The sequence below is a fragment of the Limulus polyphemus genome, unplaced genomic scaffold, assembly GCF_000517525.1.
Source record: "Limulus polyphemus unplaced genomic scaffold, Limulus_polyphemus-2.1.2 Scaffold3549, whole genome shotgun sequence".
NCBI lineage: Eukaryota > Metazoa > Arthropoda > Merostomata > Xiphosura > Limulidae > Limulus > Limulus polyphemus.
In genome coordinates this window covers 1-25,921 of record NW_013669159.1, presented here as the reverse complement: position 1 = coordinate 25,921, position 25,921 = coordinate 1, and the positions used below count along the sequence as shown (strand labels likewise).

At 29.3% G+C, this 25,921-nt stretch overlaps 1 protein-coding gene across 1 annotated transcript in view; it reads right to left on the bottom strand.

The window, feature by feature from the left end:
- LOC106469566 (vacuolar protein sorting-associated protein 11 homolog) overlaps positions 1 to 25,671 on the bottom strand; it is a 28,279-nt gene extending 2,608 nt beyond the window's left edge. Inside the window, exons 1-17 of the mRNA XM_022398117.1 lie at positions 25,598 to 25,671; positions 23,761 to 23,840; positions 23,323 to 23,402; positions 17,648 to 17,722; positions 17,001 to 17,079; positions 15,844 to 15,990; positions 15,480 to 15,671; positions 15,152 to 15,257; positions 13,250 to 13,273; positions 11,858 to 11,887; positions 11,023 to 11,124; positions 8,695 to 8,783; positions 6,762 to 6,812; positions 6,274 to 6,362; positions 4,657 to 4,731; positions 2,333 to 2,418; positions 1,055 to 1,140 (exon numbers count right to left, since the gene is read on the bottom strand). Coding sequence (XP_022253825.1) covers positions 1,055 to 1,140; positions 2,333 to 2,418; positions 4,657 to 4,731; positions 6,274 to 6,362; positions 6,762 to 6,812; positions 8,695 to 8,783; positions 11,023 to 11,124; positions 11,858 to 11,887; positions 13,250 to 13,273; positions 15,152 to 15,257; positions 15,480 to 15,671; positions 15,844 to 15,990; positions 17,001 to 17,079; positions 17,648 to 17,722; positions 23,323 to 23,402; positions 23,761 to 23,840; positions 25,598 to 25,640 — 1,434 coding nt within the window. The 5' untranslated portion in view covers positions 25,641 to 25,671. The remainder of the gene's footprint in view (positions 1 to 1,054; positions 1,141 to 2,332; positions 2,419 to 4,656; positions 4,732 to 6,273; positions 6,363 to 6,761; positions 6,813 to 8,694; positions 8,784 to 11,022; positions 11,125 to 11,857; positions 11,888 to 13,249; positions 13,274 to 15,151; positions 15,258 to 15,479; positions 15,672 to 15,843; positions 15,991 to 17,000; positions 17,080 to 17,647; positions 17,723 to 23,322; positions 23,403 to 23,760; positions 23,841 to 25,597) is intronic.
- Between the last annotated feature and the right edge of the window lie 250 nt (positions 25,672 to 25,921).

Sequence of the window (25,921 nt, the reverse complement as noted above, 5' to 3'; positions counted from 1 at the left end):
AAATGTACCAACTAAAGGCTATATCCACATTCACCATTTTAAACATTTCTTATGCTCTAACCATAACCATATGCCTTGTTTATTATTTGTTAAGCACAAAGCCACACTGATGGTATTGAACCTCAAGCTTACAAATGAACCAATAGGGGGCATATAATCCAACTGCAAATATTGTATAACTACAACTTCAGAAGGTGCAAGTGAGGCTATTTTGTTTTATTCACCCTTTAACTCTCATAAAAGTGGATTAAAATTCAAGGATGTTCATTTCAGCTTTGATGGACTTCAAGTGGTGTGTTAAAATTTGACACACAGCATTGATGGAAGATGCTTCTTTCTTCATACCAGTATTAACTGTATAAAAAAAGTTTTATTTTTATTTTAAAAAACTATTCTGCTTGCCAGATATTTTCCCACTGTAATTCAAAGTACTACAAATTGATTTTTAGTGGAAAAATTAATTTATTCAGTAAATAAAACTACTGCAATGATCAAATATAATTTTAATTGTTATGACTGTGTTTCAAAATTACACAAGGTACAACTTTACTTAGCTACACCACATCTAGAGTAATATCAAACTTATTCTAAATAATGACAACTAACTTAAAATTCTCAGAACTATTCCTCCAAAATTATGAGAAACACAATGTTACCAAGTTACACTTATCCTAAGCCATGCCTACAGACAAAACATTTTCAGGAAAATTATTCAAGGGCTGAATAGATAGAAATAAAATATTCTCATATAATACAAATACAATACAAAAAATAGGTTATTAGGAATGTAATACATAAGACACCATAACATAAAAAGCTGGACTATAAAGCATAACTTTGTCATTATAGCCACAACCATAATGTAGCAGTGTGACTTCTGGATATCACAACCATATATTATTACTCTTATACAGCTATTACAGGAGTGATTTCTTGACATTATATTCACAACCATAATGTAGCAGTGTGACTTCTAGACATCACAACCATAAATTATTACCTATATATAGCTAATATAGTAGTAACTACATGAAATTATAATCATAAAACTTACCTTTATAGCAGCTAATGTAGCGGTGTGACTTCTTGACATTATATTCACAACCATAATTGGTGGTAAAAGCTTCTTTTTCTCAATCTGTGATTGGTTGTTAAAATCAAATTACTTCACAGAAAGAAAAAATGTGGTTAACATACCATCTTGCATCATTAGAAAGTACTTATCAAGTCATGTACACAAACAACTCATGTTAGTAAGTGTAGGTATATTATATGATGCATTAGCATTCAGTTCCTGATAAACCCTGTGAAAATACCTTTACACAAACATGCAATATTAAACTCAAAACAATTATTTAGCAAAATTATTTAAGTAGCTTCAAAAGTTATTTTAGACACTATTAGTTTTTCTTTCTGATACTAATTTTAATTACAGGATAAAAAATATAATTACGATTTGTTCTTGTACCCATAATAAATTTCAACTAAAACATATTTTCTTGAAGAATTATATTTTGCAAAAAATAGAGTAATACATCAAATTTTCTACACATTCACAGCTAATCAGTCACTGTTTCGTATAATAATGAACCACATATGGTCAATTAACGAATAACAATTCTAGCAATGACTACAAGTCTGCTTATTACCTGAACATTTGATAACAGGTCTGACTATTAAATACTGACTTGAAAAAAAATCCAAATAAGCCTAGCATAAGTTGGTTCCAAATGAGTAAAAAAATATTCATCAACACTGCACATCAACCTATATTCTGTATTATTACCACTGACTTTTGTGAATAGCATAAGCAAGAGTTATAATCTTATTTTCATCAAAAATAAATTAACATTGATTTGTACTTGTTTTAGAATCTTCTTGTTGAATTCCATGGGGAATAATCTTTCTACATAAATCATTCCAAACTTTTCTACCTAACAATCCCTTAAGAATGAACATACAAAAGTAAAGATAATTAGAATTTGACTCAATGGAGAAAATACAATATTGCTTCAATGATAGAATGGAATTTCAACAGAAAAATTTTAAATATTTACAATATTAAAAGTGTTATAAAATAAAGTATAAAATTAATTAATTAATTTTGTTTATCACATTGAAAATTAAGCATCTTTGAAATTCCAAAAATAACTAGTGATAGTCTTGGATATTTAACAAAAGCTAAATTAGAGAAAACTTAAGTATCAAAATACAATAAAAAAATCATAATGGACAAACAAGACCACATAATTGCTCAGCCATTTTTTTTTTCTTTTTAAGGCTGATGTATCAATTGGTAAGTAAATACTGTAACCCACATTGAAAAGGATATGAGATAATACAGACATCAGAAACTTGTCTTCAGTTGTCTGTGAGAAGAACCACAAAGCCTGAACCCACAACATGGGATCATAGTTTCTGACAGCAAGAAATAAGAATATATATGTGATTGATATGTCAATATCTAAACTTCACATTACTGAGTACATACCAAAAGTAACAAAATTTAGCTAATTTAGTAACAAATTAAACAAGTGATCATTAATTAGCTACTCTTGTTAGACCAAACAGTGAGATTTGACAATTACTCTTATAATGCAACCATGTGCAATAAAGTGCTTTTTTACATATCAAATGTAACACAAAATACTGTGCTGATAACCTCTTTAATGTGTAACTATACATAGGTACATTAACACCATGTCACCCTTAGCATAAATATCTCTAAATAATACATCAACATGGTTACATTTTCTTTTTATTAAGAAGAAAGTACATGGTATGTTAATAATGACAGTTCTTGTCCCCAACTTACATGTATACTTAACTATTCTTCAAGATCTACAGCCAGTTAATTACAGCTGTGTTTTCAGAATACTGCACTAAAAAACTTTATTGAATTACACAATTGTCATGATGGTAGTTTTATCAGAAGCAAATGTTAATGGTAAAATGTAAGTATTTGTAACACATTAGCAGTATTAGCAGTAGCTCATTATCTAATAACGAATGAGCAAAAGAAGCAAACAATAAGAAATACCATCTGTAATGGTCTTAAAAATTGAAAGAATTAATAAATATTTAGTGAAATAAGAATAAACAATAACTAAAAATAATTCCTTACAATATTTTAGTAAATCAAGGATAAACCTAGCACACTTGATCTCCACAACAACAAGAGATTCCAGGACCTAGTATGCAGAAGGATGGGTACAATGATTTGTAGTGGTAAAATGAAGGAAGGAGACAAAACTCAATGTGAAGGTCAAGTAAAAATAAATGTTTTATTAACTGAAGACAAATTGACAGTTACGGGATGATTATCAAAGTGGCAGAAGTACTGTAACGTGATGAAGTTAGAGAAGAAAAGTTTAATGCACTATTTAAAGATAACTCACACAATCAGCAGGTGCAAGAAGTAAAAATAAAAGAAGGCTTCCTCAAAATCAGAAAAGAATCTGTTATCCTCAGAAATAGAAATGGCATTGGTTTGAAAACATCAAACTAGATTCACAAGACACATTCTCACTGTAGATGACCAATCAGAAAGAAAGATCTCTAAAATCCAAAAATATATATCTACTCCATGTGATAGTCAAAAAGTAATTCTCTATACAACTATCCTACAAAATAGCAAATAAGCTCCTTGACAACACAGTCTACAGAAAGTAACACTTCAGCATGACCTCAACCACACTTAACCTGTTTCAAATTAAACTGTTTGTTTAATTTCACACAAAGCTAAACGGTGGCTATCTGTACTAGCTGTTCATAATTTCAAAGTAACAGACTAGAGGGAAGCACATCAAGTCAATGACCTGCTGCCAACTCTTAGGCTACTCTTGTTAGACCAAACAGTGAGATTTGATAATCACTCTTATAATGCACCCATGTGCAATACATGATTTTCATTTGTTTTCTCTGTGGTAATGGGAAGCAAACCAAAGAACCTTAGATCAATAGCCTATCATGATAACCAAGGGGCCAACCCTGGCCCTCCAAACTTGAATTCAGAAAGATCTTTCATTTCATGGATATTAAATATATATCAGAAGCGAGTTGGGTATTAGTATTTGCATAACTACAACTTCAAAAACAAGTACAAAAACAAAGGATTATAATCTAAGAGTTGCTAAGTGACAAAATGCGTGTGTATCAAAATTTCTAAATACTATTTTCTTTGCTAAACATATCTAAAATAAAAAATTAAAATTATATTAAAAACATGCACATTAATAAAGCTTACATATTATTATGAACATGAATTATGATAATAGCTCACTAAGTTTAGGTTTTTCCATTTTCTGAACAATGTGCCTAATTGCCTCATACTTTTAAGCCAACAGCTAGATAAATTGAGAAATCTTTGCCATTTCTTTGAATTCTTAGCTTTTCTAGTTTATTTCTTTACAATCAATCAAGAAAAGTATGTCTTTCGTAAAAGTCATGTTGGTTGAATTCAACAAAGCTTTTAACCAATGTAACTAATAAATAATATCATAGTAGTTCTGGGATGAGAAAGAAGACTTAAGGTAACACCCATTCTCTTTCATACATATTTTTAGTTTCTGACAGGCCCAAGATTTGTTTAAAAAAATTATACAAACAGTAGACAGTTTTCCAAGTTTACCTCAAGTTTACAAAAGTGACACTAACCCAAACCTTTCACATGTTTTGATGACATTTTCATAGTCTTTATGCTCAATGTGATACGCCAAAATCTGCTGATACCTGCAAACAGAAGAAACATCTTATTCGTCTCAGAACCAACCTAAGCATCTTTCTAAATAATTCTTTAAAGACACAACTCAAAAGCCTGCAAAACTTCTGGGAATATTCCTTACAGAAACAGGTTTGAAATCAGAGTATCTCCTGAAGTGCTTATAAAAACAACTTATGAACCTAAGCATCATCTAGAAATATTTCTTAGAAAAACAACCCGAGAATCTTAGTATTTTCTGGGTTATTTTTCCAAAAATAGTTGTAACCTAAGAATCTAAACATCTTCTGGGAATATTCTTTACAGAAACAATTTAGGAACCTTAGTATCATCTGGGAATATTATAGAAACAATTTAGAAACAGACCAGTTTTTGTAAAATTCAGTGCAGAAGAAACACAATTGCTAATAATTCCTTACAGAAAAACATGTAAACCTGGTCACATTCCTGAATAACTCCTTACATAAAAAAAACTTGCAAACCCAACCACATTTCTGAATAATTCCTTACAGAAAAAGCATGAAAACCAAGCCACAATCCTACATAATTCCTTATTGAAACATCATGCAAGCCTATCCACATTCATAATTAATTCCTTACAGAAGCAGCATGTGCACCTGACCACATTTTTGACTGATTCCTTATAAAAACATCATGTAAATCCGACCACATTTCTGAATAATTCCTTACAGAAACAATATACAAACCTGACTACATTCTTGAATAACTCCTCACAAAAACGTCATGTAAACCTGACCACCTTCACAAGCAAATCTTTTCAGAAATGGCCAAAGAACCCATGTTTTTAACGAATTTTGCTGTTAATATTCCTTATGAAAAAACAGTAACAATTATAAACCTTACCAGCTTTCTGAATAACTATTTTTGGCAGCCTGAACATTTTTTTAAAATTATTATAAGTAGAATGAATCAAGGGATATGTATAGGTCATTATTATTATTTCTAAAACTATAGGATCAGAAAATTTACTATTACACAACTAAGACATATTTGTAGATATATTTTATATTTTAATGTTGCAAAATTTCTTGCCATAGAATTTACAGTTCGTTTTTTACAACAAACAGTTTACACTTATGTAAAACATTTTACATAATTACTAGTTTTGTATAAATGTGATAAATTAATGTTTATTTTTTCTTGTGTTTATGTACAAATTAGTAAAACATTAATAATTATTTTTAAAATCAAATTTCATAAACTAATACAGCACATGTACCACTTAAACTATCTTGTTCAAGTGTCATTAGAATGGATAATATGCAAAATTTGATCTCAGTGTTAGTATGCCTTGTTTTCTAGAATAAAAAAAACACATCAGGCCAATGTCAACATACTCCATACATATCTCTGTCATTCATGGTCTCCTCTTTACATAAAATATCCTTATTGCGAAATTCATTTAAAGCAAGATTTCAAAGATAAAAAAAAATTATCTATAATTAAATATCAATCCATGAAATTGAGGATTAGCATATACCTTTCCAGATATCACTGAACTATCAAAATGTCTCAGTGCATTCCATACTTACAGCTTTTCCTTTTCATAAAGATGTAAAATTCCAGGTTTAAAACTGTTCATTTGACACAAGACCAGAGCCTGATCAACATGGTATCTTGCCTAGAAGACACGAAATACTTGTTTAGCATAATAACTTAAGATATATTTTTAATATTTCAAATAAGTTTTGAAATCAATCTGTTGCTGCTCATTACTTCTAACCTAGAAATGTATGTTTATTACAGATAGTTAAATAAACATTTCTTCATCAGATTTAACAATTAAAATGGATTAAAGCATTTATCCTATATTATTCATACTACTTAAAAAATAGCACAACTGCTATTAGTAGGTAAAGAGATGTACTATTCGATATAAGGCATAGGAATGTAAAGAAAATTATGCATGTGATTACTATATTATGTCAAAGAAAGTTCATTTAACATGCTCTCATGGGTTGCATTTATACATAGTTTTCTTATGTCATTACTAATAAACACAGATGTTATCTATACTTACCTCTGGATTACTAAGCATATCCATTATCTTCTGTTCACATTCTTTTTTATTCTATTTAAAACAATAAAAAATTAATTAATTTGAACCTTTTAAAACATTGTAACATTAGTTTGCATCATGAAGAACAATTCAATTGGAAGCTCTTTACAGAAATATGTAACAAAACATTTGTCACTTCACATACACAAACTTTATGTTATGAAAATACAGTTCATTCTTGTCATTCCATGTCAAACCAGAAACTATTGTAATGCATTCACTATTCATATCTCAATAATCTACTAGTCAATTGAAAAATTAGAGATTTTGTTCTTATTCCTAAAAAAAATAAACAACTTTACAAACAAAAATCTTGAAAAAGTTCAGTTAAAAACTCTACAAACCCTAAATAAAACATAATACATAATATTTCAGGGATAGGAATACAAACAAATTTATCTCTGTAAACAAAATACCTAAACTTTAAAAATTATGTAAGAAAAAGAAAAACTATAACACAAAGCTAATTTTCATTTAGATATGATCTACTTAATCTATACTTTGTTACCATCATATTCAAACTGAGCTTTGTAATGGAACATATTTTTACTGTTTTTATTTATAAAGCATTCAAAACTTATAATAAGAATCATAAAGCAATATCCATTACCTTATGATAGTTTGCTTAAAAATGACTAGGGTATCATTACTTTATAATGGTTTCTTTGAAAGTGAATGGGAGTACTGCTACCTCATGGTGGTTTGTTTGAAGGTGATGGGAGTACTGCTACCTCATGATGGTTTGTTTGAAGATGATGGGAGTACTGTACCTCATGATGGTTTGTTTGAAGGTGATGGGAGTACTGTACCTCATGATGGTTTGTTTGAAGGTGATGGGAGTACTGTACCTCATGATGGTTTGTTTGAAGGTGACAGGAGTACTGTGACCTTTATATGATTATTTGCTTGAAGATTCCCTCTCACTATTAAATTTTATTGTTTTACAATGTTTCATTGCTCTTGTTAATTTCACTGAAATGCAGTTTCCTTTGAATATTCTTAGAAGTAGATTTACTAATTAAGAGTGATGGATTTCACCAGTCTTGTTGACCCTGATATTCTGTTACTTTTTATTTTAGTTATCCATAATCTGAAGCACTGGCTTAAGATTGTTTACACTATTGCTAAGTCATTACTCTTTCAAGGTTGCCCAATTGGGTTTATCTTTTGTGAATCTCATTTTTTACCAATTTGCATCTGCACGTATACATTTACTTGTGTAATGTATTCAACTGTGTAATCAGTTCACGTAACGAAATACCATGTACCTCTCTCGATTATCCAAGCAAAAGACAGTACAAAAGTATCGTGTTGTAAGTTATGAGATACATCTTATTAGAAAGTACATCAGTTTTGTGTTAATTGAAGTATATTAGTTAAGGACAATAATTCATGTTCAAACAAAAGCCACACTATTAGCTTAGCTGTGATCTATGTAATTCACAAAAACAATGTGAACATTTAATGTTTCTAGAATAGCAACAATGTTTGATATCTGTGATGGGATATTAAGGGAATAGTTTGTACACGTATTTCAATAACTTAGTACAAAGAAAATCACAGTTATTTTGCTGAAATATTCAAATAGAATTCTTTAATGGAAAAGTATAAAAAAAAGCTTGATAAACTACTATTTTAAGGTTTACAAGGAGAAAACGAAGCTCTTCTCTATTATTCTGATGATCCCTAATAAAGCAGTCAGTCTGATAGACTTGAAATACAACTGTTTACATTTTCTACCTTAGAACAAGTTTACTTGAACACGACCAATAATGCCAACTACTAGAAGTACTCACTGTTATCTTGTTAAGAGATGAAAATGTGATTTTCAGAATATAACACAAATACTAAAATTAACAACTAAGAATGTTGCTCAAGTTGTTCTATAACTTACACTTTCATCAGTCTCATGATTGTAATTATGGAGGTAGAGCTCTAACAGAGTATTGTACACTAAGGCAGAGGAGCTACGAGGTTCAACCTAAAAACAAACCATTAAAAAATTACACAACAAATTAATACTTAAAGCATAATATCTTCTTGTAAAACTACAAACTTATTTGATAATTGCACTTAAATTATCTAAACTACTATCCGTATTAAATAATTTGTAGAAGTATCTTTTTTAAAACAAAATAAAACTGATTATGTTATTTACTCTCAAAAATATAAAATTTTATACACTGTATAAATTTAATACATTATAAAATCAGAACACAGTCTGAAAACTAGGAACTATAGGATTATGAAAAATTCAAAGTTTACGCACAGTCAAAAAACAACCAAAAATGACAATTTACAGAACAACTAAGAAAAATTTGAATAATAATTTCAGATTAAGATTTCTTGATCATCAGCAAAATACAAGATTAGTTAACTAAATCACTTATTGGAAAATTAGCAAAGTTCCTAATCTCTTTTTAATGTTTAATTTAACCCCTTCCAGAATGGAAGGGTGTCACGGAGATCCTCGATCTTTTTTTCTTCTCAAATTGGAAATATTTAACCAAATCGCATGAAACTTTGTGCAAACTTACTTACAGAATTAAATAGTATCTAGTTTCAAATTAAAAATTTCATATAATTCAATTAAGTTTTTCAATAATTTTTATTTTAAGAAACTTTCAAAATTTTGTTGTGATGTTTACAAAGGTAATGAACTATCCACAATGTGCCCACCATGGATATCAAAACCCAGTTTTTAGCATTATAAGCCATCAGACTTATTGCTGAGCCACGGTGGGGGGCTTGTTGTATGACTCTAAAGAAAAACAACTTCCTTCCATATAAGGATTTTTTTTTTATTGATGATCAAAAAATTCCATTTTGGAAATCCAGCCAGTATCAACTTAATATTAATTTAAATTTTTTTATATACTTTATTTTACCAACAGCAGTAGTCACCACTTCCAGCTATAAATCACATAACACACTATCTAAATTGTCAAAGATTTATCGGTAACCTAGGAAAATATCTTTCAAAATGGCAACAGGTCAGGCTAGATAAAAATACTTTTACTAACAATATTTTCGGTTCAGATCACTGTATATCTAAAATATAGTTTCTTTTCAATAAAATCTTTTAGGGTTTGAATAACATTTTAACAATATTATTCAATAAATAAGGATTTGTGTCGCTGAAATATTCTGCAATCACTTACTCTACTTGCTAAACTTAACCAAGTTCAACTAGTTTCTTGCCAAAGAAGAAAAATTTTGTAGCTTTCAAACAAATACAATTTAACATAAAAACATTTTCAAGAAAAAAAACAACAATTGAAGACACAATAAAAGATTCCCAGATCTACTGTTTATTCCTAAATATTCTGATCCTCAAATTAGATTTCATTTCTTATTCTTTTTGGAGCTAGGTTTTGAAACTTTCTCATGAAACCATAAGTTACTTCTCACACCATTTTATCAATTTTACATTGTAGTGTAGTTATTAATAATACACATCAGTTTTTTATAATTGTTCTGCCCATTCCAAGGAATATGTTTATATTTGCCAAGAAACTCTCAGACATTGAGAATTTAATTAATATCCGTGGTTTGTTTATATGTGCTTTACCTTCTATTTCATTGATTTTGTTAGTCTAGCCTCTCATTCCCACCCTTTTAAGATCTCAAAACATTGATAAGAACAACTACTAATGAAGCTGAGCTTTGAAAATAACTACAGGCAAAGTTTAATTAGCATTAGATAGAGCAGATTTTTAACATATGGTGAAGGTAGTTCTAAAATGTTCTCAATATTTTTACCAATAAACTAGTGATGAATACTAAGATGTTATTTTTATTAATCACCTTGTGATGAATACTAAGATGTTATTTTTATTAATCACCTTGTGATGAATACTAAGATGTTATTTTTATTAATGACCTAGTGATGAATACTGGAAGATGTTATTTTTGACAGTAGTGGTATATTTAGTTTGTGTAAAGAAGATTTAAGTTTTGACAAACTTCATCATTCTGTTTGCAGGTATATTGCACTTATTTATTAATACTCAACCCTATCGTGAGCAGTGTTCAGGTGTCAAGTGCACACTTGCATGTTAAGTTTCAAAATTTAAGTAAAAATAATATTTCTAACCCTATTTCAACAATTTTTAACTCGCAAATATTTTAGAATTGGTATCTTGTCATTTTGTAACATATGATTAGTGTCATTCATAAAGAAAATTGAAAAAATGTTTAAACCTCTATGTCTATTCAGTTCTCATCTCCAGGAATTCCATCAGTTTCTTGGAATTGTTGACAAAGATATGAATAAATTCCTCCGGTGAGGACTTATTTATTTCATTATCTACTACTCCAGAGCCTAAATGAAAAGAGTATTCTACAATTGTTGTTTAAAACAATACATCACTTGGTGGATTAAAGTGGTTTAAGCAAATGATTTTAGTTTTAAGACTATATTCACTGTCTAGAAAAAGTAGAAAATATTAACAGTTGACATTGTTTAATATTATAAACTCAAAGTTTTCCAAAATAATTAAAGATACTTAATCACTTTAATATATGCACTTCATCTTGGAATGTTAGCCTCTTCTAATCACCAATATCAACACTGTAGAACCATAAGTAGGGATACAGAAATTATATGCAGTATACGTAACTTTTGAAACATGTGGTATGGGTTAAGTTATTTAAACAGAAAGGCATACTCCTATTGAACAACATAGTGATTTACACCATGAAAAATTAATGTTAATAGCTATGGTGCATTATCATTCCATTTAATAAATTCAAACATAAGCAAACATACATACATATATATATACACACACACACACACATATATACACAGTAATTAGAATTAAATAATGCAAACACTACACTTCACTTAAACTTATTGTAACCCTAAAAGCTGGAGAAATAAAATTGTGTGAACAAATTAACTGTCCACAAGTTTACAAAGAAAGAAAACACTGTTGGCTCTTTAGAGAAGAAAAAATATGCTAATGTATTTTCCCTACCAAATAAGGTGCACTATAATCTGTTGGCTGTAAAATTGTGTAGCAGATTTTTTAAGAAGCAAGAAATATTCTCACCATATAGAGAATTCTGATCAACCAGGAAAGCTGAAAGAAGAAAATACCAGCAACTGAATTTTTGTGTTTTTCAACTTTTCATACAAATAATGCATCTCTTTTAATAATTAACTACCACATGAGTCTTTAGTATTTAATTTGCTAGTCACCAATCAGTATTAAATGGTCAAAGAAGACCATCACTGAAATAATAATGTTTATTTATTAATTTTCACACCTACTTGAGTTCATTGCAAATCAACTGTGTTAAGCACTCAGCAAACATACAGTTTTGTCTGCTTTATTTGGATATGTTTATTTATATTTTTTGGTACTGACAATGGAAATTTTTTTTCTGTTTGGAATTGTAAAAGTACTTCAGCTTTAACCAGAATCAGTTGTTGAAAGGTATTATTAGAATACTATGATGTTTATAAGTAATTGGTTTAAAAAATGCAAAACAGTCTCTATTAAAAATGATATTAATAAACAATTAAATAAAAGTAATACATTGATAAAGGAACTAGTATAACTAATATTGTTAATGAAACCAACAATAAGTAAACAACATAATTTACCTTAATTAGGGAATACACAGACAATCATTGCTGTATTGAACCTTCATTCTTGTGGTTGCCATTACTAATGATGAATGATGAATTCCTAATAACATCTTTCTTTCATTTTTCTAGTTTGTTCATTTCTGTTCTGTTTTATATTTCAGTATGTTCACCTTTTTTTTGTTTTTTGATAGCTTTTTCAAAATATGGTGTGGTGGTTGCTGATATTAATGATAGCTTTTTCAAAATATGGTGTGGTGGTTGCTGATATTAATGATAGCTTTCAAAATGTGGTGTGTTGGTTGCTGATATTAATGATAGCTTTCAAAATGTGGTGTGTTGGTTGCTGATATTAATGATAGCTTTCAAAAGGTATTGTGGTTGCTCATAGTAATGATAACTTTCAAAAGATTTTGTGATTCCTGATATTAATAAATAATAGTAACATCACAGCAAAATATGTACATAAAGTGAACCTAAAAGTCAACTCGGCCATCATTATAGCTAACTAAATATACTTTTCTTAAGTTTTTACTTCTGAAGATCAGAAGGCATTGTTTCATTAGTTGGGTACCCTCACTGTTTATGATATTTTTGGCCATAATCCCAATAATATCTCACCAGGTTCAACCAGCTTAGGAGATTTAAACTAGTCCTAAAAACACATTCTAAACTAACTAATATCAGAAACCACAATACCTTTTGAAAAGTAAAAATGATATCCGAATGAAAGTTGTCATTAATATCAGCATAAGCTTATACAAGTGAACAAGGGCCAAAATAATTCCTAATACTCATAAAGGAGGTAGCAGTGACAAAAAAATTCCTGGAAGAATCAAGAACTAAAACTTACTTGAGCTACAGAAAGTCCCTTCAGCTAAGGAAAAAAAATGGGAAAATATTTGTACATCTACAGTGTTTAACAATATAAACTTTCTGAGGACTATTTTGTTTTGCTCCAAAGTTTGCAGTACACACAAAACAAAAACTATTAAAAATTAATTAAACCATTTTGGCATGCTGTCCCTTAATCAAGATATGGTGAGAAACTTAGTGAAATACAAAAGCATAAATGTTTTTATCTGTGAAAACTTAGGGAAAAACATAAATATACATAATAATGGCTGGAGACGGCTTGAATGGGTAATGAAGAAAAACTTTAACATAAGTTTGTATCTGATGCTGACAAAACCTTGTTGAAACATTGTACATTTGCTGTTATGTTAAACTTATATTAAAGTTTTTCTTCATTACCCATTCAAGCAATCTCCAGCTATTATTAGTCTCAAAGTGGGTTCCTTGTCATCGAAAATAAATATACATGTTTATCTGTGAAAATTTGGGAAATGCAGCAGAAGTATATTTCTTTGTCTAAAGAAAAATTGCAACTGTGTAAATATGAGCACTTTTTTTTATACATATTCCTGTATTTTGCAATGCCACTAAGTACCATGAATATCTCTATCTTGAAAATTCTAAACCCCAAAACATACCTTTAAATATAAGTACTTTCGTCGAGTAAACAGGAGCCACAGATTTATTAAGTCCCCAAGAAAAGCAAATAGTCTATATCCATTGAAATTACACCAGACTTTCCAGAACATTAAAATCTTTTATTGCAAACTTTTTGCCATCTAAGCTACTACACAAAATTAATTTAAACAGTGCACTTAACAGTACTTCTCAAGGTTTCGCAACACAATTTTTAAGTTTAAGGTTAAAAAACAGTTTAATTTCCAGTATTTTAAATTACTAGTTTTAAAACAAAGTACAAAGGTTGAATATATTATATTAAAACCATTTTGGGGCCCTCAGTAGTTTCAATCCACATTACCATTCTGGTCATGCTCTAACTGATGAACATAAATCTTGTAAATAGCCATGCAGTGTAGGCATAATTTTCATTACAAAATTATCCATCATAAAACTGTCATGTCCAAAGCACACCTTCCTCCCTGAAGTCTTTCCATAATCTATCTAGTGTACAAGGCACTACATTAGATTGGTATGTCAGTGTTTGATAGCATGAATACCAGTTTCATTCTCCAATTACATGAGGTATGTGATGGGTGGACAGATAAATCATAGAAGCAGCTTGTAAATGTGATCTGTATCACTTTTCCAAGCAGAAATTCTTCTGAATTATGTTGTGTGCATACTAATGCAAGAGGCACGTGGTTGGCTTTTACTACTAACCCTTGTGTTCAGAGATTATTATCCATTGTAAGATGCCATATTTTTCTTACCACAGTAGGGGTATGATTTGTTGCACGTCTGTTTCTAAAAGGTAATGTTGCTCCAAGTTCATACATATTTCTATGCTTTCCAATGTCATTAATTACCAGGAATATCTCCATTTTGAAAATTCTAAATCTCCAAACACATCTTTATGATCTGAGTGTATAAATATTTTGTATAAGAAAGGGCTATTATTTCCTAAAAGTGATCAATTTTTAGTGGCCTCACACTATCTACAGAATGCGAAACATAGTTGAAATGTAGTTATGATACATGCCATTACACTATAACTTTATATAAGCTGTAGCTGTCACACGATCTGCTGATATGCATATTTGAAATTGTTTTAGTATTACATATTCAACTCTGTAGATGTTGACTGAGCTGCATTATGTGTCTTCAACAAACATACCAAATATCTTGGGAGACAGCAAACAGAAACAATAGTAGATGAACATATTTTATTTACAATCAGTTATTATGATCAATTATGAATATACAAGCATATGAATCTTACCATTGCTAGGTTTATAATCAGTGCACAATTTCTTTAGTAGTTCTGTTGTAGGTTCAGGGACTTGGCTCATTAAAATTTTTCCATATCTCTTCATGTTTTCTTCAGCCTAAAAGGTAGTTTATCAATATTAATATATCATCTTATGTATTTCCTGTGGAAATACATATATGAATGACAAAAAAAAATGGGTGATAGATGAAATAAGTACCATTCAGTACCTCAACCTGAAGGCTGGTATTTAAAATGTTGATAGAATTTACTTTGCAATAAAATACAAGGAACCTAACTGTAGGTAGAGAACATTCTGATAATACACAAGCCTTCTCACTTGATAAAAGTCTAATTTTGCAATGTAATCTAGAGCTTTATTGTAGTCTTTGTGGTCTTCAAGCTGAATTTTCAGGTACCAGTCATGCTGTTCATGTTTCTGAGCTAGGTAGAGGGCATGAGTGTAGTAGCCTGCTTGTCGACAAACTTTCATTGCAATTTCCACATCGAAATCTACTTCTCTGTCTTTGGTCTATATGTACAAAATTAATAACATATGCATAAATGCATTATATATTTTATAACTTGTTTTACTTCTAAATACTTAAGTTTCTACCAATAACTAGGAGACTATTGTGTAACTTGGTATTTTTAAGACTTACAGTACATTATTAAACAAATAGGTTAAACAAAACATTTCTCACCATTATAAACTCATCGAGTTTGTTGTTATCTTTCAGTTTGGTATAACAATTGAGTAGAAGGGTTGTGTGATCTTCAGTAGCAAGCCCTTTTTTATGCAATGCCTGTAAGTATGCTGTAAGATTATGGATCCTTTGGGCATCTAGAAACTTAAAAGAAAGATTAGATATAGTGTTTTTGTGCATGTGAGGGCTTTAAAGTTGCTTGATTCACATTTTCTTAACCATTTCAATTGAAAGTACTTTGTTCTTGCTTATACTTTTCGTATATTGTGATTATCTTGACTTATAATCACCATGCACTATTCAAAAAAACAAATATTAAAATATTTAAAGTTCAACAACTTTAATCGTTATCTAAACACTAGATTGATTTTTTTCAAGTTTACAGTAAGTTACTAAACAACTTTCCTGAAATAATGTAATAAAAAGTATATATTAAACCAACAAAAAAAATCAAAATAGGAAATTACAATAATGTATACCTTTTCAGCTCTTTTATACTAATTTTGTAATTAAACACATACATGAAAAAGTAAATCAAACTACTTATGGTCAGATTTATTCAATTAATCTTAGTAAATTATTTTCTTAACGACATCCTCTTCTTCTGATCTAACTATTACTTGATTATGTTTCTAACTGAATCCTGTCATGCTAAGCCAAATTTTCAAATCAACCAGTTAAAAAAATTGTATTACTTTATTTTTACTGCAGCCTATTCAATGACTTGACAAAGAATATAAAAGTAATAAAGAAAATTTCTGATTATTTTGGATGAAATCATTTTAACTACAATTAAATTAAGACTTATTTTCCATTGTTTTTATAAGATTAGATTATTGTTTCAATACATGAAATATTTGTTTTTGTCCTTTAGTACTTTATGTAAAAACTGAACAATCTGCTTAATAAATGAATTTCTATAGTTTTTTCTCTGAAATGGTAGATGTATTTAAACATATTAATCACAAAAAAATGTTTTTTTACTAAATAATTTAGCATTTCATGTGTTTTTAACCTCTAAAACTTCTTTATCTAAAGATATTCTGTGACTGATTAGTAAACAGGAATACCAAATCATAGGAAACTGTTGAGCTTTAAGTATTTTAAGTATAGCCTATAATTACTAAAATAGGAACTTTTTATAATTTACTTACTTTACGTATAACGTAAGAGGCTTCCAGTTTACCGATAGTTTTGATATATTGAGTAATTGCTCCATCATGGTCACCTTTACTGGAAGTTAGAAAAAATAACACTCATAAACAAGAACTCAAAGCCATATAACACAAAAGTTTTAGCTAAGTAAGACATCATACAGGTTGAAAAAAACTTCCTTGTATAACTCAACATATTTTATTACAGAAACAGTTCAAATCTTTCAGTTAGTTTGAACTTATTTTCCACCAATTCTGTACACCTTTCAGAGGTTGCTACAACCTTGTGGAAAAGTAGATAAAAACCAATGTCTTTTTACATTTCCTGAACAACTTCAGATGTATGCCCTACCAAGATACAAGATAACTATATTGCTAATGTTACTTAATTAAATCAAATATCATACCAATCACAAAACTAGTAATTTCCAAAAACCTGAATATGCCCCAACCTTTTTGGGAAACTAACAAACCTGCAATAAACTCAATAAATTATCAGAAACATTTATACCATGGGAAGTCTTAAAAAGGTTCAAAGAATTTTTCAGAATATTTACCCAACATTAACATTCACTGCAACAATTATCAACTCTGTGAGCTTATACGAAAGTAATGCATTTAAAGAGTATTTTTTGTGAAAATCTTACCAGTAAAGATGGTCTCCATATTGACGAAAAATGTCAATCAGTCCATCTTCATCATACTGTTGACTCTTTGCCAGGCTGAAATGTACGTATATATATATAAACATATTTTTTTACCTCACATCAAACAATTCTTTACACAGTTTGTTGTTAAAACAATTTCTTCTCTTAATCTTTGGCTACCTATCATAGAAAGCAGAGTGACATATAATAATTCTTAATATTTTACTAATAAGTTACACATTGTGGAATATGCATATGGTATTACAATAATGTAATATTCAATCTTTTCCCTATGATACATAATTTGAAAAAATCATTTTAAGTACAACTCTTAAGGTTTTTCTAGACTGCTGTATTAATGATTCTTAACACAAGAGGGCAGTAAAGCATCAATCTGGGTAATTATTATAGGTTGCTGATGTTTCTAACCATTCACAGCATGAAATGATCAATGTATAATTAAGGTTAACTAGTGTTTCACATGATATTATCAACCATTAACGACTTCTATGAGGTGAATGGGTATCTTGAGCCAAATGTAAACACAGACAAACTAATCAAAATATATTATAATTATAAAACACAATTCCCATGAAACCTTATGGGTTTTAAGAAGACTATTGGTCTTATATATCCATTTCTGTATCATTATTTACATTATTTGAAATTTAAAGAGTTACTCTTTCAGATGACTTTGTTGTTTGTTTGTAAGAAGATATATAAAGCATAGACTCTGTAAAGTACAGTAAAGATATTTCATTTTTCATCATGTACGATAACTTAAAATTTACATGCATAAACCCCAGTGCAACCTTATAATACTGAATGAACTAAACACTGCAAGCAATTTTTCACTTATATCATAGTATGAAACAGTGATTTGGGGTAACACTGATACACATTAATGTCACTTAACACAAATATCACTTCATCTTGCAGATCATAAAATAATTGATCTTATAAGCTAATCAGCCCACACAGATATCAGGGTAAAAAAACGAGTGGATAGAAATTTATGGTCTATACACAAATTCAAATTACCCATACAAATAAATAAAAGTATTCAGAATAGAACTAGTCACATTCTTCATGAACTCGCATAAAATACTTATACTTTAAAAATGCAACACTTTGCTTTGTGTGTTTGTCATCTGCTACTTTTGTACTTGTAGCAGTATTAATTAACTTCTCCCATGATTTACCTGAGATAACTCGACACGCTCTATGTATCCAAAAATATTTGCCCAGGTTAATTTTGGCAAACCACTTTCCACTGAATTTTTAATTACTTGCCCAAATTTATTCACGTATGGTAAATGGCATTGTAAATGCTGTTGCACTCATCTCTATCAGATTTATTCTGAATTATGTATGATAAACAATGGAGAAAAGCATTTCTACTCTTTACTGTAGTTTCATTGAAATAATATATGTATCATGCATAAATCCAGGTAACACTTATTCATTGAATATATTTTGTACAGAAGTATAACAACAGATCATAAAAGAACTTTTGTTTAATTGATATATAAGCTATAAAAATTGAAATAAAACAAGTGGGAATCCTCAATAGCCATAGCAGTTGAAATTCTTTTAGGTAGAATTAGAGTAAATTAATCTATAAGAACATTTTTCCTTTTTATTAGCTATATTTTGTGCACTAGTAATACCAAGCATGGAGCATGCATATACTCAATTCAATTTTATTACTCATCAGGATCTCTACCAGTCTACCCTCAAATTGAAATTCTTTTATGCAGGATTAAAGTAAATTAATCTATGAGACCTTGGACGTGGTCAAATGCATCACTCGAAAGGGTTTGACCTCCTGAATCCAAAACTGAAATTAGATCTAAATTTGGTTAAGAGATGATGGAGCCATGAGCTAAAAGTATGTACTTGAAAAACTCAGAGCCAATCTAGGAGCCACTAAGTAGCAGCTAAAAACCTGACTTTCTTAGCTCATTTCCACACAAAAAGCCTGATACAGGAGGGATAATGCTTCAGGGACATACACAACATGTATTTGTCATTTGACCCAGCCAATGCAAAAGTAATGACAGTATAGAATAGCTTCAGTACAAGACTTTTAGGTAGGCTTGCAAGTTTACCAGATCAATTAGTCAACCAGATGCCTCGGGGCTGTAGTTAGTATTTGAATCAGGACTCCATTTACCTAGTATCAGAATAAACCTGTTGTTGCCAAACATACTTTGCCTTTCAGCATTTGACTCATTGTAGAACAAATAGTAAACTCCTAACATTATGGAACTAATTTATTAGGATCATTCTATTTTTTCATCAAAAACAACATACATAATTATATGTGTTAAAAAAAATATCAAATCTTGGTTATTACTATTACAAAAGGTCAGTGTAATATTGAAAAAATAAACAGAGTTATATTTGTACAACTTTTTATATTTTCAGATGATTTTAGAAACAGTACTTCTCAGTTTGAATATAAATTTCAGGTGTTTATGAATTAACTTTTTTACAAATTTAATTTTTTTGGGAAGGCCAAAGAGGAATGTTTAGGTATACTGCATTACTATCTCAAATATACACCCAAATAAAGCTTTAAACACATTATCTGATAGACTGTGCTTGTAACTCATACATAATTTGAACTACAAACATTTACAGGTTCATTTCTTTTTTTCCCATATAAGGCTTCATTGTTTTATATTGACAAATTCAGTGTAACTACAAATATATGATATTCTGAGGTACTCTGAGTCCCTGGTAGACTAATGACACAACTGATGGGATTTCTTGGGTAACTGTCATTTTAGATGGTGGATAGAGTCAAAGAAGTTATTGAAACATTGTTATACATCAAATTATGGAGTGGTTGCTATTATGGGACATGACAAAATTACTTTTGTTTTAAGGTATTAGAAACAAGTACTGTTATATCTCTATTGCTGCTCAAAGGCAACAGACAGAAATAGATCACATCTACAAAACAACTTGAGAAACTGCTTGACCATACATTTGGATATCATGGGCAGTGTAAGTTTTACTTTTGTTAAAACTTTGGAAAATGCTGAATCAGCAATACATTTTATATTGAGGTTCCTCAACTGACATATGCATGGATCATGTTAGCCATAAAAAGTCTTAGGTGAAACAACCATTGCCACATAAGCAATTCAGAAAACTTTCACGTATATATAGTCATACAGTCCCCTTGAGGGAAACAAAATAGCCAGTACAAAAAAAAACAAAAAGAGAGGATCATATCATCGATGCTGCTTTGGTGCTGGTTTCTCTAACCAGCTTGGACTTTTATTACACATTGTAGCACGTAAGAAGAGTTCAAACAAAAGTCCTAGTGTTGTTCAAAAAAATATGCAACACAAAATGAAAAACTAAGAAAATGACTGATGCCAGAAATAAGGAAAAGACAAGTAGACATAAGACAAACTTCGGCATGAATCAATAATAGTGGCATAGTTAATTATGGAAAACATCTTCAAAAAGTTGATCTTAATGACCAAAGAACAAAGGATAATGTTCTTTTCATGATGCCTTGCTCAAGCAACTGGAAGTAGTTCATGTTGCCAGCATTAACTATTACTTGATTTGATGGTTTAAGTGAGTGGTAACCAAAAAAAACCTCACTGGGCAATACCAGTGATGACTATGACATACAAGGTGGGTCATCCTTATTTTGAGTATATAAGTAGTAACTAAAACATGCATTTCCTCTGTATGTAAATTTTATCCTCTAACTTATCTAGCTATAAACTATGAAGATTCACTACTCTGTTTTGAGGTTATAATCAGTTAGTTTGTTTATTTGGTTGAAGTTAAGCACAAAGCTCCACAATGGGCTATCTGTGCTCTGTCCAACAAAGGTATCGAAACCTGGTTTCTGGCATTGTAAGTCTGCAGACATACCACTGTGCAACTGGGGATACCATTTAAATTCTATTGACTTTACGACTGTCATCAATCAAAGATAATCCAAAAATACCAATATTTAGTATGATTTTGTAATTTTTATCAAGTTTTATGTTATTTAAAAATGTTAGTGGTATATATATATATGTGTGTGTATATATATATATATATATATATTTGTGCATGTGTGTGTACACATAAGTAAAGATCAGTTGTTATACCTTCCTTAATGCAATTATTGTATTTTATAAACCAGTTTCATAATCTCAGGGTAACTCTTCAGTGGGAGAAATAAAACCACTTTGAGAAATGTAACAAAGTATCAAACCTCCAAGTATATTTAAAATCACATACAAGTATATAAATATAAAATAAAACAAGAGTGATATAATAAAGAAAACACCAAATAAAAGTATGAACATAACTATAAAACACATATATAATATTTTCTCACACTAAGCAAGTGAAACAAATAAAACACCAAACACCAGCAAAATTTTGAATTTAATACTTACAAAAAAGTATCTTATCGTACAATATTCTTTCAAAGCAATCTTTATCATACACTCACTTGTAGTTTCCTATAAACTACGTGATTAAGAATAAGTGTTCATTGAATTAAAGGACAAAGATACAAACATATTGAAAGTATATTACTTCTGCTATCATCAGATATATTTCAGAATTTCTATTACAATAGCACTATTTCTTTCCTTTCCTTTCAAAATTTGAAAAATAAAAACAATTGATATCGGAAACAAAATACAATTTACATTATTTGATTCCAGAGCTGTAATCTATGGAAGTAAAAAGGCTCCATTTATTCTTGCTTTACAAGTATGTTCCTTATTATTGAGCATCATTAGGTGATTATAACTTCCTTGCCATCTAGGGACATTCATCTGTACCAAATTTCAACACCCTTTTTTTTAGTTCATGTATTATAAAAAACTGTGATATTTCAATTATTACTTTATTGGTTAACTACAGACAGAGTTGAATTGGATAACCTTTTAAATTTGAGTCTACTTCTGTTAGCTTAACATTTACAAAACAACTTCAGAAATTGTTTTATCATGTGTTTGGAGATCATGGGCAGTGCAAGTTTTACTTTTGTAAAAACTCTGGAAAATGGTGAATCAGCAAAAATTTTATATTGAGATTTTTCAACTGACACATAAGCAATTCAGCATACTTTTTAGCAGTCTGAATACAAAGTCAAGAGAGATTAACAGTTTAAAATAATATAAAGTATTTTTCTGTAAAAAATTGACATTTTGTGTAATTTTGATGCAGTAATGTAACTTCATTTTAAAAAGTTAATTTTTGAAAAACTGTTTAGTTAACATTAGAAATTATACTTCTTAATAATTCAATGCACTTGTTCCACAAAAATCTTAATTTTTAAAATACAATAAGTTATCTAACGATAACTAAAAACACCTGTGGAATATACTTTTAGCCCAATGAATAATAACTGAGGAAAATTTTAATTAAAATTTGTATCACAGCACTTCTCAAGTCACAGTTTATAAACAAAGAGCTGCTCTATACATTCTCTAATATTCTGTAAAAAATAATTAAGACATTCAAAAAATTGAGAAAAGTGTAAAGCATACATGAATGAAAAATACAAAACAATGCTGAAATTATATGAAAATTTGTCAGGTTTTAAGCTGTAGTTGTGTTTTAAAGTTATTGTTGGAAACTTAGATGTATGAATAAGATGGCACACCTTAAAAGAGTGCATTACATTCTCTTCTCACCTGATAGCTAAAACATACTGGTTCTTTTTAAATAGCATATCTAACTTGCTCTGAGTGTCTTTTTCCTGAAGATTGTATAGCTACATGAAAAAAAAAAGGATTATCAAAACATCAGTTTCTTTTCAAACATCATCATTAGATATTGACACTAACAACGTAACTTCATGAAGAAATCAACTCAAGCATTGAGTTATAAAACCTGTTAATTGAAAAGAATGTTCTTTTATAATGAAACAATTACTTTATACTGACTGAAGTACTCTATGTGATATTTATACAAGTTTGGTAAGTTTATTTTAGTTGGTCATTTTTAAATAACAGAAAAATATCTTATGAGGTTTTAAACTTCTTGATTTACCATTCATCTTGCATTGCTGGTTAGAACATCAGGTTTTTTTCACTGACATTCACTTTAAAAGTACTATCCACTAGACTTACCTTCCCATCATGAGCAAGTATATATAGTGTTCCCCATTCTGAGAAAACATCCACAACACCAGGCATAGGAGCTGAATAGGCTGAACATAAAATAAAAAATTAAAGTTTATATCCTGAAAAAACAAGAAAAAAAGACAAGTCCATGACATACTTATTAATAAACATAGCTTCATATGTGTGTGTGCAATCTTTCTGTAAATTTAAAATAACTCATTTTGTTTTTGGAATATATGACTTCGTAAAGTTCAGAATCATAAATCCTGAAATTGTGGATATAAAAACTCAAACTAACTCAACATATATGTAATGTATGTATTATATATACATACACGCATACATAAATATATATATAAATAAAACTATAATAGCTTGACTAATCAGATTCCTAATCTGAGTCAATAATGAAGTAACATATTGCTACTGAGTTGTTAAAAAGAGTCTTATTTACAAAAAATGTGTAGTGATGGCAGTATCACCTATACTGGCAAACTTAAATGTCACTAAAGAAGCAAAGTCTATATGCTCACCTAGAAGTATCCATTAAAACCATCCTTTGTCTGATGAAACTCAGAAATCAAACAACCTTATCACCATAATATCTGTAACTACATATCTTAAACTCCTCATTAAAGGAAGCTTAGAAGTTACCTATGCTAATTTCTGACTAGTGTATTAGTATTTCTAGACTGTTGGTGTGTTACTTTACATACAAATGTATTTCCTTCTCTACTATACGTTTCATAATGTTCAATTATATCATATATATATATATATACATATATGTGACTGCTTATTTTTCTAAACCTAATGTTTTCAAACACCCTTCTGATTTTACCCCATCTGTACTAAATTATCGTCACATTCTTTTATTAAGCTTTGCTGATGATAGAAAAGTCTGACACGTTAAGTACATATTTTTTTGCCACCAACTCTTTCTTCATCAGATCACTGCATGGTAATAAAACATTTACTAATTTGATTATTCACTAACATTATTTCTTATAATTGCAAAATTCTTCTTGATTCTCTAAGCAATTCTGATAAAACTCATACTTGAAACTTTACTGTTGATAGGCCTATGATAAAGAATTTCCGAATTTACTATAATTTTGAATAGATAAATTGCACTTGAGAACTTAAGTATTATATTTTTTTTACTAATATGCTACTATAAATTAAATCTTCATACGTTTTCTACATAAAACATTTTAGCAGTTATAATAACATTCAAGGATGCAACAGGTGGGCATGGCAAGTGTGTCTAGTTTAAATCTTTGTAAACAAGGAAGATTGAAGGCAATAAAAATTAGACTTTGCCTTAATAATATCTATACTAAGTAATTTACGTTAAACTCTAGACATCAGAGATCGATGATGAAAAACAAAGGATGGGCAAGTTGGGGCAAACAAATGTCATGATACACAAACTAGGGGAGGTTGAGAATTGTTTAAATACTTCCTTTTAAAATTAAGAAATTAAATTTACATAATATTAAAATTTGATTTCCAAACTACTCTTTGATGCCAAGTTTATTCATATTCATTGACAAGTAGTTTATGATGACGAGAAAGTAGTTTAATTAAATTTTAAATGTAACTGTATAAAATGTCATGACATCCACACTTTGACTTTAGCGAGAGAGTTAATAAGCATGTCCCACTGTCTAAATTTTAATACAACCCTTCTATAAAACTCTATATATGTCCTTACTTACCCCATAGAAAAATGGTACATAAATCTTGTTTACAATTTTTTAAAACTACAACAACTAAAATAATAAATTTTCATAAATACAAAAATAAGTCACATACTTCAATATAATTAATTTATACAAACCTATAAACTTATTCTGAATGTCATAAACTGTTACTATGTTCATTTCAACTGATGATCCAGGTCTGAAACAAACAAAATATTGTATATTCATGACAAATTTTATTTCAAACATAGGAATAAATGTAAAGACTTTAAAGGAACCAGATAAGTGAAAGTTAAATGCACTATAAAATTACTTTAAAATTTCCTATGAAAAACAAATATTACATAGCATGTTTATTTTAAAAACATGAGTTGCCTTGAATTATTTCAATGTACTTTGTTCATCATCTTTTCTTTTTACATTAACAAATACATATATACACACACACACACACAATATAT